The sequence below is a fragment of the Alosa pseudoharengus genome, unplaced genomic scaffold, assembly GCF_046254945.1.
Source record: "Alosa pseudoharengus isolate Yale_2024_CS ecotype anadromous, Long Island Sound unplaced genomic scaffold, YU_APseudo_1.1 YU_APseudo_1.1_scf_4, whole genome shotgun sequence".
Classification (NCBI taxonomy): Eukaryota; Metazoa; Chordata; class Actinopteri; order Clupeiformes; family Clupeidae; genus Alosa; species Alosa pseudoharengus.
Window position 1 is genome coordinate 15,656,776 of NW_027468774.1, and position 12,432 is coordinate 15,669,207.

At 45.2% G+C, this 12,432-nt stretch overlaps 1 protein-coding gene across 1 annotated transcript in view; it reads right to left on the reverse strand.

Moving 5' to 3' along the window:
- Positions 1-375: 375 nt before the first annotated feature.
- Positions 376-12,432, reverse strand: part of LOC143102997 (disintegrin and metalloproteinase domain-containing protein 11-like) — a 37,156-nt gene continuing 25,099 nt past the window's right edge. Inside the window, exons 14-26 of the mRNA XM_076266780.1 lie at positions 11,187-11,238; positions 9,747-9,846; positions 9,133-9,204; positions 8,824-8,916; positions 7,296-7,376; positions 6,781-6,831; positions 6,560-6,623; positions 6,159-6,264; positions 5,831-5,950; positions 5,078-5,246; positions 4,803-4,914; positions 3,840-3,930; positions 376-538 (exon numbers count right to left, since the gene is read on the reverse strand). Of these exons, the coding sequence (XP_076122895.1) occupies positions 451-538; positions 3,840-3,930; positions 4,803-4,914; positions 5,078-5,246; positions 5,831-5,950; positions 6,159-6,264; positions 6,560-6,623; positions 6,781-6,831; positions 7,296-7,376; positions 8,824-8,916; positions 9,133-9,204; positions 9,747-9,846; positions 11,187-11,238 (1,199 nt within the window). The 3' untranslated portion in view covers positions 376-450. The remainder of the gene's footprint in view (positions 539-3,839; positions 3,931-4,802; positions 4,915-5,077; positions 5,247-5,830; positions 5,951-6,158; positions 6,265-6,559; positions 6,624-6,780; positions 6,832-7,295; positions 7,377-8,823; positions 8,917-9,132; positions 9,205-9,746; positions 9,847-11,186; positions 11,239-12,432) is intronic.

Sequence of the window (12,432 nt, forward strand, 5' to 3'; positions counted from 1 at the left end):
GAAAGAAAGAGAGTGTAAGAGAGGCAGAAGGAAATGTACCAGTAGAAAAGAACAAGTGGAAACAGTGAAGCTGGAGGAAGAGAGGACACAGGGAGACTGGCCTCTGTATTCTACTGCCACATTTCATGGCTGAGGACCAGAGAGTAAGAGTCTATCATCTAATACTACACTTGTCCCAACCATCAACTCGTCTCAAGTGGCAGATGGAATCAGTATTTTGTGACTACAGGCCATGAAGCAAAAACTGTTGCAGAAAGACGTGTTTTAAATAAACGATTCTAAGGATTTAAGGCAGTTCTTTTCTTCTGTTGTTTTCTGGAGTACAATGAGGTTTGTCAATAAGTGTCTGTATTGGATGATGAATTGAACCAGGAGATGGGCTCTGGGTGATGCCGGGAACTGCTACTGATGCTAGTGGAGGTATGTGCTCTCTGTGTTACTAGGACCCATTTATTGCTTCCTGGCATTAGGGGTCGGGGCAAAGAGCTGCTCAATAGCCTGTGAAGCAGTAGAGTCATACCTTCCTCTTCGGATATTCCTTTATCCATCCAGAAAAGAAAGGGGGTGGGGGAGAGAAGATACAACAATGTCATTGGTAAAGGCAGATCAAATTAATTTGTGTATGAATGACTATTTCATCTGTGTTCTGTATTTGCAGATCTATTGTACTTTTGTTGGATAGAATGGGATAATGGTGTAGATTAACATCAGTATAAACTAGAACACAACTGATATTTTACAAACTCTGATGTCTACTACCCATCATGTTCCTTATTTTCCATCTAATCTCAATATGCCAGGCCAGTGAAAAACTGTCGGTGAGTTTGTTTGCTTAGAACAAACAGTCAAGAATTGTCCGATTTTCAATTATTTGCAAAGTGAACAAAGTTCTGCTTACAGAAATGGGGCTTATAGTCTTGACCTTGGAGGAGGTTTCGATGTGACACATAATCTTGGACACTACAATTACTTTACCAGCGTTGAACTGGAAATGTGATAAAACTTTATGGGAACACCTGTAGTATTAAACACCTGTAACACCTGTAGTATTACATTCTTACATGACTCTTTAAACATCATCTAATGCTATATTTGTCCCACTGTACATTACAGGGCTGTCTGTCTACCGCTTATCTTCCATAATACGTAGCTAGAAAGTGCCAGTACTAGCGAGATGACTGCTCTGGAGCTGCATGTACTGTGCATGCTGATTGGTAAGTGGGATCAGTGGTAGGGTGGACCCGTGGGGTGTGTGGGACACATGGAGTCACTAGTGTGCAGTCTAAAAGCAGGGCTGCCTGGGTTAGGGCTGTGCAATTAAGCACATTTCAGTGTCAACTGACAGGTCTGTAAACAACATGGTCAAGATATGATTATTTTGCCACATTCCATTTTGCTCTTCAAAATGATGTTCTTGTTTTGTCTAGAGTTCTAAATCTAACACATCTCTTTCCTTTACAGTGGCAACTGTTGTGTAGATACTCTTATTTTACATGTGTTGCTTTATTTGTTTTTCAGTTGATTTAAATTTCAGAATTCTATTAAATCCACCTTTGAAAGGTTTTAAGGTTCAGAAAATGTTTCCAAAATCATTGGGTAATTGTGGTCACAATATTGACCAAAATAATATGATTATGAGATTGACATCATCAAGAAGCCCTGCAGTTTGGCTGCATGAATTGCAGTGCAGTGACTGACAGTTCACTGGTGCTATGGCAAATGGAGACAATGGAAAAACACAAGCAAATAAAAACTAAACTAAGCAAAATGGAATACACCTCTGAACATGCTCACAAGCGTGAATGCTGCACATTCCAAACCAGACTGGAACGTTCAGATAACAGGCCGTGTTCACCACACTCAGTGGCACAGACAGCATGGACATGTCTCAAAACAGCAAGGCTCTGGGTTAGAGCACAGTCTACTGGAACAATCCAGTGTCCACTGTTCCGATCCCTCTTAAAGGATCATCAGCAGGATGAATGATTCAGACATCCATGGTGAGGAGGCCTCATCCATTCACGGCGGGGGTGAAATGGATATTTTAACCACTAAAAGCAATGAGGGCAGCTGCGTTTCTGATGGCGGTGTCAGGTTACAGAAGCTCTCCATGTGCTTCCACTGCCTGAGGTCCATCACACAACTCACAGGTGAGAGCCAATAAGAGATGCACATTAGGCCCCTGACCCAGTCACACCCAACAGGGATTGAGGACAGGGGGCGGCTAAAGCAGTTAAGGACTGGTTGAGGATCTTCAAGCTGTTTGCATGACTGGTATGAATATAAGGCAGAGGTTTGCCATTAGCTCTCTGGTGTATTTTTTTGTGGTGTCTGTGGCTTCAATCATTCAGGCTTGTGATCTTTTCTTGATATTATGCACACATGCACATCACTAGCCAGGGAAACTCCAGCTCAGACTAACGGTGTCCTTCAAAAAACATGCCTTTAGTAGGAAACAGCCTCAAGATTTAAATGAAGCTTTTATTTCAGATACAGAACATAAATGAATGTGAGTTACTTGCACATTCAGTAAAGATCAAATATCTGTCTATGTTCGATATGGCATTTGCCCAGTTACAGTAAATAGGATTTTCTTTGCTTATGGAGGAAAGTTAGAAATACCAAGTACTGTTTGTTGTCCTACTAAATATAGGTAAAAAGCAGCAACTGCACAAATGCATTATTTATTCAAAGAGCACACCACCAAACATGCAGAGCAGCAGTTAGGTCATCTAATGTGGGACAAAAGGGATGAATGGCAGATTTTGAAAAAATGATTTTTTTTGCAAAGGGTGCAGTAGTAAACAGAACCATAAAAAACACTGTATCCTGAAAACTCTGGCTGGGAAAAATGGTGAAGTTCAAGTGGTTGGCAAAGTAAGGTAACTATGTAAGGTTCTGCAGGCTGTGACTGTTAAGGTTCACATGCTTGTGTTGTGTGGGTTCAGAGCATGAGCCAGAGTTCTACCCCAGAGGCTGAGACAGAACCTCCAGTGAGCATGCACCTCTCAGGTGAGCAGAGGTCAAACGCTATGGGAGGGGGGAGGCTTGAATGTCCTCAGGGGGCTTTCTCCACCATGTTGTCCACCCCACTGGGGACACTCAACTGTCCAGTTTACTGCATTTGCATGTTTGAGCTGAGCAAAACAGCGTGGAGTCTGCCTGCTTTTGCCAGTCTCTGAGACCATGTCATACACTGCTGCTTTTCCACACGCAACGTCATGGGCCATAGTGCTCCTTCCCCAACTGTGTGAAGTCTGTCTCTTGTTGGTAAACAGACTGAGTATGATCATTTCTGCTGTCTACTGTCCTCATCAGAGTACATGGGAATGAAGGCATATTTCAAAATTTCAAAATTTGCCTGAAGAAGACCCAGCAGGGTCGAAACGTTGCCTGTTGTGAATTAAATATATGGAAGTCAAAAGCAGTGTTGCGGACATTATGTATATTTTTTCATATTTCAAAGAAATGACATTATTTTGTCGTTGAACTGGCTATATGAAACACATTCAGCCTCAACAAACGATCCCCTGTCTCCCCCTCTATCCACTGTAACCTGTCTGAAACTGTGTCCACATTACAGCACTGACCACAGTTGCTCACAGTTAAGGATCGGCAACGACTGGACAGACCTGTGGAAAAGCAGCGTGTGTGTGAGTAACCAGAATGACTCTCCACCTCCTGAGCAGTAGCTGCAGCTCAGGTGTCAGGGGTTTACGTGTGTGCTGCGTGGGGCAGAATCGGAGAATGGGGGTGGGGTGGGGGATTGGGGGTCCCGTTGTGGTATCATAGAAGCACACAGGTAGGAGGTAAAAGGCATGCCAGAACAGAGGTCTTACTTAAATCCCCAGCCTGTCCCCCCCAGGACTATAGCTGCCAGGAGAATAGCCCCCGCGATGGAGCCTATGATTATATTGGTACCACTGGGACCTGTAAAGGGAGGGAGGGAGGGAGGGAGCGAGGGAGGAAGAAGGGAGGGGGAGGAGGACAAAACAAAACAACACCACCAAAACACACATCAGAACACGGCATCAACACTACACCAATCACCGACACCACCATCACCAGAAATACCAACACTACTGCAGAGAGAGAGAGAGGGACAGAGAGACAGAGGCAAAACCTGCAGAGCGAGATGGAGAGAGAGAGAGAGAGAGAGAGAGAGAGCAAGGTGAAGAATGTGAGATAGCAGTGCCCAGGAGGCGACATGGGAGAGCCAGGGAAAAAAGAGGGAGGAACAACCATGAAAAAGAGTGTGTGTCATTACTTCTCTCTTTCATCCCTCGCCCTGTGGACTGTTCAGGGATAGGCTATAAGAGCCAGACTGTAAAGAGAGCAAGGAACACACTTTGATGATATGAGCAAGAGTCATCATAAACAAGGACATGCTCACACACACACACACACACACACACACACACACACACAATCTCATCAAATCAAATAATATGTTGCCCACAGACATATCCACAACTACATTTGTTTTATTACAAACTACATTGTAACTACAATGTTTTATTTTCATGCACATTTCTATACAATACATTGTCATTCCATAAAAGCTACTATTCTTTCACACATGTAATACTCCCCTCGTGGCATCCGTATCAGGCAAAAGAACGTCACTTTAAATTTTACTCTAGAACATCATGATAAGAGCAACCAGATAAAAAAAAACAATGTTGTAGGAACAAAGTGAGAATAGAGTACATGAGAAAAAGAGATGGCTCTCGATATGAGAGAGGGATGAAGAGAGGATGAGAGAACAGAGGAGGGTGAGGAGTTAGGGCTGAGGACCCAACCTTTCTTATCTGGACCGGGTGGATTGGTAGGGTCTGGGATGGGGTCAAAGACACTGCAGTCCTTCCCTGTGTAGTCTCTATCACAGATGCACTTCACTTCATTACTACAGGTCTACAGAGGGAGAGGGGGAGAGAGAGAGAGAGAGAGAGAGAGCAGTGCTTCAGTTGTAGTAGTGTGTGTGTGTGTGTGTTTATAAGTAGTGTTTGTGTTTGTGTTTGTGTGTGTGTGTGTGTGTGTGAGTGTGTGTGTGTGAGTGTGTGTGTGTGTGTCTCACCCCATGGTCGGAGCAGATGCGTCCGTAGTTGGATCCAGAGCAGGTGCTGAGGTTGAATGCGGTCAGTGGGAGGCAGCGTCGCTCCAGGCACATCATGTTGGGCCCGCAGGGCGTCCCATCCTCTACATAGCCCAGGTCTGAACCGTCCTCCAGTACCGCATGCCCTCCACTGGACACACACACACACACACACACACACACACAGCAACAATTTCAGAGTTGGTGTGCAAATGTGGTTCACACAACTTGAGGTTCTATATATGTTAGAAATGTATTTCAATTAATCATAAAATGGCCCTGATATGTCACTAGACACTAAGAATTCATTCATTTCAAATACTTATATCACTGACAACAGTAGTCCGGCCAGGATATTGTCATTTAAAAAGTGAAGTTGCAGCCCTCAACTGATGTTGATGTTGTGTTTTGTCATGTCATTCTGTGTTTTGGCCTGATGCGCCACCCTCCACCTATCTATTAATCACGAAGTCAGTAGTGTTTTGGCATCCGGGTTGGCAACCTCGAGTCAGGGGGGAGGGGATACACCGCTCTACAGTAATTTGAAAGTGGTTGCAGTACCAGTTTTGGCCACAATCTTACATATGGTTACTTTAAATTGTACAACAATTTCACAAAAAAATATGTACCCATTGTATAAAGGTCTTAAAACAGAGAGTAGGCAGTATATGTTGGACTGAAATACACATCCAAAACACAACACACAGATCAAAGCACAGGTGCATGTCCTCTTACCGGCAGTCAAGGTACTTGCTCTGGTGGTAGATGGTAAGGCTGGTGACCTCGCCCTGCAGGTCTCCAAACTTGGGCTTCTCTGTCATATTGGAGCAGAACAGGAAGCCACACAACACATCCCTGTGAGAGAGAAAGAGATAGAGAGAGAAAGAGAAACAGAGAGAGAGGGAGAGAGAATGTAGACTGAGGACACTGAGTAGTAAATAGGAGAGAAATAGAATAGATGGAAGTGTGTGTGTGTGTGTGTGTGTGTGTGTGTGTGTGTGTGTGTGTGTGTGTGTGTGTGTGTGTGTGTGTATGTGTGTGTGTGGTTGGGTTGAAGGCGTACGGTTTGTTGCACTGCGTCCATCCCTGTCCTCCAGGGCTGCGCCCACAGTTGCCCTTCTCTGTGCCCTCCGCATTCAGCTTCTCATAGCAGAACCGGTCTGCAGCGTCTGGTGAAATCAAACACGCAACATAATACACATGTGCAGACGCGCCACACACACACACACACAGACACACACACACAGACACACACACACACACACACACACACACCTCAGCATCTGATACAGCACTTCCACCAATATGGTTGCTCTGACAGAGCCCTTAAGCCCACTCCAACTTGATCAGTCACGAAAACCACAGAGCTGCCTATGTAAACCCATCCTCCCTATTTCCTATCTCTCTCTCTCACACACACACACACACACACACACACACCGAGTCGTAAAACCCAATACTCACTGAAACCCCACAGGCCTCTGCACTGTCCATCTAACGTCCGACAGCGGCCATTATAGCACCGTCCCTATAGACACAGGGCACAGGATAGAAACTGTACCCTTCAAAATGAAACAGTAGATCTTTTATTATCAACATTCAGATAATGCAGTTAGGATTCAGGGTTTGGTGATGTTCATAATCTGTATAATGTTAATGATAGATGTATGGAAGGTATATGTCACCTGGTTGCTTTCACACATGTATCCATCCAACTTGTGCACGTTGTGTGGACACTGTAAGAAGAAGCGGTCCTTAAGAAGTGCACAACTCTAACTGTCATTAACCAGCATACTACAACACCCACAATGCAACAGAGTGTCTGGATCAGTGAGACATGGACAGCATGGCATAATGCACTTATGCTCTGACTAAATGGTCGGCCACATTGGCTTAATTAAGTCTGCACAGTGAGTGCTTTGGGGCCAGAGCATGTGTCGTCAACATCAAATTGTCCAGGTCTGCTCACAACCGATCATACTTGATCAAATCACCATTCTTTAGTTGTTACTGGTCAAATCACCATTCTTTAGTTCTTACTGGTCAAATCACCATTCTTTAGTTCCTACTAGTCAAATCACCATTCTTTAGATCATACTTGATCAAATCACCATTCTTTAGTTCCTACTGGTGGTTTCACGTGTGTCTGAGCGGTCACTACTGTCCATGTGCTTTACAGTCACTGGTCTGGGTTGCGTACCTGACTGGAGTCCCCTGTGCACGTCTCCGGGATGTCGCAATCATTCACCGCCTCCCTGCACACTGCACCCCTCAGCTCATACTGACACACACACACACACACACACACACCAGATGCAGAGAGAGAGAGAGAGAGATGTGAACACATAGCCACTAAGAGGCTCTATTTTTGACCGATGCTTCCCTAGCCTCATGTTCAACCCCTAATGGAAGGGATTTAGTGGAGGTGCACATAAGTGGTGTGGCAGCACCCCAGCATTTCAAGACATCCAACATCCCTGCCTGCCTGGGATGGATCTGTAACTATAGAACATTCAGCTTCTTCATTTAAGAAAGCTCTTATACACGCCTTCTGCATACAAGGTGCAGTATTTAGGACTGTCCTCTTTTACCATAGTCACATCATCATTTGGTTCTCGTCGCCGACGAGAGTGGCAGCATGTCGAGGTAGCTCCGTGTCTCTGTGTTTTGTTTACCGTCTTTTGTTTACTTTTTACTTCGCTACTTTTTTGGATTACGCACTTTGAGGAGTTTTTCTTATCTTTCACTGTCTCTATTGTACAGTGGAGTTTTGTTATATGTATATACTTATATTTACCCTTTCTGCTGTAAGTGCATGTTGTGTGTGATGTCTGTAGGCTACTGAGACCTTGAATTTCCCCTTGGGGATCAATAAAGTATCTATCTATCTATCTATCTATCTATCTATCTATCTATCTATCTATCTATCATCTGGACACAGCAGGACATTAGTTTGGTGTGTGCCGTCCTCATAGCGTTGAAGGCGACAGGGCCCCTGGAGAGGAGACGCAGTGCTAATGTCAACGCTCTCAGTCTCGTCCAACTCCGGGCCCTGAGCCAGCACTGCACTTTAAGGGCTCTCGTCCAGCGCGGCGAGCGTCCAGTTATCAGCGTGTGTGTCGTCTCCCTGGGAGGCTGTGTGACCTTGGACTCCTCACGCTCGCCCTTCTGAGCCGCAGGGACACGCGGGGGCGGCCGGCAGGACAATGGACAGCGGCAGAAGCGCACGGCGTGGATCATTATTTATTCATGGGTGCTCTCTGTGTGACGGGGTGTTGAGCACTGTTTCAGCTATTTCTTGGTCACAATTTGCATATTTTATTATACAGTTAACACAAGTGGCTGAGAGCACATACTAGTACTTCAGTTAATAGATAACTGAGCAGAATTCAAAATACAACAGCTGATGAGGGATTCCTGGGCAGTAGGTGGAAAGATTGTTTATCTCAATAATTGTAGAAAATGACTCAAAGTCTGTACAGAGAGTGAAGCTGAAACAGGCCCTGTGGACTCAGTAATTTTCTACAGTTTCTTTATTATTCCAGTTATTGAGTTACCCTGGCACGGGTGGATTTCTGTGGGGACATTTTAGATCTGTAGGGTATAAAAACAGGGCCCAGGTTGGAACACTCCAACGTTTCTCTTTAGGAGAGCCATAGGTTATGTGGTCCACTATGAGATGTGGGTACTGGGCAGTGAAAGTGAGGAGGTGTGAGCTGAGTTATTACCCTGCACTCTCTGCAGCACAGGCCATTACTACACATGGCATCATGGGTCAGGGTGCACTTCTTACAGCAGGCCCCTCCACTGCGGGCACACTCCTATAGCATAAACACACACACATACACACACACACACACACAAGAGAAAATACATACAGACTCAATATACAAATTACACCTTAACACTACAAATATACTAATCTGTGCTTGGCTGAAGTAGCATGTGAGCACATATACAGTGTAATAGCTGCTGCATCATGTGCTATGCAGTGGCCACCAGCAGGGGGCAGTGTGAGTGCAGTCAGAGGGCCTCACCACTTGGGAGCCGCAGTCACATTCTTCTCCTGGCTCCACAAACCCATTGCCACACTCGGGAGGGTCCAGGAGCTGATGGGGGAGAGACAGAGAACAAGGGAGTGAGCAAGAAAAAGATAGAGAGCGAGAGAAGAGAGAGAGAGAGAGAAAGAGAGATAGAGAGAGAGAGAAAGTGTGTGTGGCGTGGTGCCAAGAGCCCGTCAGTGGTGTATGGACACAGAGAAGGATGGCAAAGAGAATAAAAAATAGCTGTTATTTCCCTGTCTATAAATCCATTCATGTCATTGTTTACTGTAAATCTAGTCACACACTATTGAGGTGGAGAAAGAAAGAGGGAGAGAGAGGAGAGAGGGAAGGAGGGAGGGAGGGAGGAGAACTCATAAAGGGCCACATACACATGACATAAAGGCTGAGAAGAGCAGCACACAGCAGTATAGAGTCAGCATCGTTGCACATGGTAAGACATATTTTTATGGGGCATATGAAAAATTAATTAGGTCAGCTCTGTAACGTAATTTCTCCAGTGGTTTACGGCACACGGTAGATTCCCTGCACATCCAGACATACAGACTTCCCAGGGGCTCCCCTCTCCGCCTCCCCCACTCCACACTGACCTTGCTGGGCTTGTTGAAGAGGCAGCTCCCTCCCCCCTGGAGCAGAAACTGCATGTACTCATCCAAGCTGCAGCGAGAGAACTTCCGTGGGAGGTAATATCTGTCAGGAGATGGAGTAAGAAAGAAAAAAAGAAAGAAAGAAAGAAACAAAAGAGAAAGAAAGAAAGAAAGGAAAGAAGAAAGAAAGAAAGAAAGAAAGGAAAGAAGAAAGAAAGAAAGGACGAAAGAAAGAATGAAAGAAGACCGAGCACTTGGTTTGAATTCCAGATCTTGATATCATGTGATCAAAGGGGCCAAGTGTCAAATGATATCATATCAAACCAATCCAATCAGATCATATCAAATCATGTCAAACTGTGGGCATGAAGTATGGGAACTTGAGGCAATTTAAAGATCATCATGCAGAAAGAAACATATGTGTGTGTGTATGTGTGTGTGTGTGTGTGTGTGTGTGTGTGTGTGTGTGTGTGTGTGTGTGTGTGTGTGTGTGTGTGTGTGTGTGTGTGGCCCAGCTCTAATCTCTGGGAGATCTGAGGACATTCTTAAGCAGAGGGATGAGTGTGTAGTATCGGTGCTCTGCAGGTCGGTCACCGTCGTCAATTAATAACGTCTAATTACCTTAATGGACAAACTGCCCACAGCCAGTAGGACTGCCTAAACAAGCACTTTCAAGGCTTTCGTGGAGACTCAAGGTCCAGTCCACGACGGTCCGAGTTCCAATCCTGCCAAGCTTCTCTTAAACAAGTCATCTCTCTCTCTCTCTCTTTTCAAATACTTACACCAATCTTTTCCTGTCCTCTCCCCTTTCACCTCAATCTCTTTCCATTGATTTTCGTCACTTTACAACACTGCCCCCCCACCACCACCTCTCAGGACATAAATCTTAGGGACCGCAGGTTTTTTTTTTACGTTGGTTCATAAAACGTCGGCTTCATCATTGTGTGGCCAATCGGCCTTGGCCACCACTCCGTGCCTCCGCCCGAGCATTTCTGCCCAGTGGGTTTTTACTGAGTGTGATTTAGTGCTGTCCTTGCCGGTGCTGACCTGACCATACAATATATGGTTTAACTCAGCACTTCCTGAATGTTGGGCAGTACAGCACTTCACCTTGACCAATTAAAGGAAACTGCTGCACTTGGAGAATGATTATATAGACCCTTTCAAGAGAGTTCCATTATCAGCATCATAGTTGGCCCCACAAGACTTCCTTTTTAACATTCCATATGTTATCTTAATGCAGAGGAAGTAGATTGGGGCCCAAATAGAATGTTCAAGCATTGTTTTTGCTTACCTTGTTGAAAGGGTCTATATACATTGTGCAATAAGTGATTTAGCCACGGGAATAAAAACGTTTTTTATCCAAAGGGACTGATGCTATTGTATAGATACACTTCCGATACTTGTGGATTTTTAGACTCAACATGTGCAGAGTACACTTACCCAGTATCCTCCATAATGCAACCCAGCCAGGCGTCGGGACACTTGCAGTCACCTGTAGGAAAGGATGAGAGGAGGAGGAGGAGGTCAGAGAGGAGGAAAGGAAACAACAAGCGGAAAAAAGGAAGAAAGAAAGGAGGATAGAAGAGGAAACTTTAGCTGAGGTCTGCTGTTCCACAGGGTGGCCCCTAATTGCTCTGCGCTGACACATTCAAACACACACAACACAAGCTGCAGTGCCCTCCTGTCACACTGATGTCTGTGGGCTGTTTTATCTGACCGTGTGTGATTGCTTATCTCTACAAGTAAACTGGATATGTGTGTGTGTACATTTTTTACACATGTAGGTGTAAGTTTCTGTGTATTTACCTGTGTTCAGTTGTGTCAGTGTGTGTGAGTGTGTGTTTGTGTAATAGATAGTGTGTGATTTATTAATCACGGGCTAGTGGAAGCAGACTCTAATTCTCTCTTTGCTTCTCAGGTGTTTTGGCTCGTAAAGATCAGATGGCCTAATTACAGATGGTTTCAGATCAACCATGGCCCTCATTCACACCAAACCCAGGGAGATTACAGCTAAGACACACACATACACACACACACAGTCCCCATTTCCCAATTATAACAGTGGTGTTGTCCAGTCCCCTCAGGGCTATTTCAACACAGCTCTGTCCCAGTCCCAGCACCTGAGCATGAACTGAAGTGCACATCCAGTAATCTGTGCCTCCACGAGACTTCCTTCATGATTGATATACAGAAATAAATGCCTTCCCAGGTGGTGAGGCCCTGTGGGTGGTGGGTGGGTGGGTGGGAGTGGTGAGATGGACCCAGAGAAGAAGACATGCTGTGACAGACTGGAGCTGTGAGTGAGGCTCTCCTCTGCTCTCCTCTCCTCTCCTCTCCTCCAGACCAGACTCCTCACATTGGTCATCTCTTTCTGCTCTCAGTCTTGTCCTGTAAGGTTCTCTTTTCCCTTAGCTCGCTCTCTCTCTCTCTCTCTCTCTCTCTCTCTCTCTCTCTCTCTCTCTCTCTCTCTCTCTCTCTCTCTCTCTCTCCCTTATCTCTCTCTCTCTCTCTCTCTCTCTCTCTCTCTCTCTCTCTCTCTTTCTCCCTTAGCTCTCTCTCTCTCTCTCTTCCCTTAGCTATCTCTCTCTCTCTCTTCCCTTAGCTCTCTCTCTCTCTCTCTCTCTTCCCTTAGCTCTCTCTCTCTCTCTCTCTCTCTTCCCTTAGCTCTCTCTCTCTCTCTCTTTCC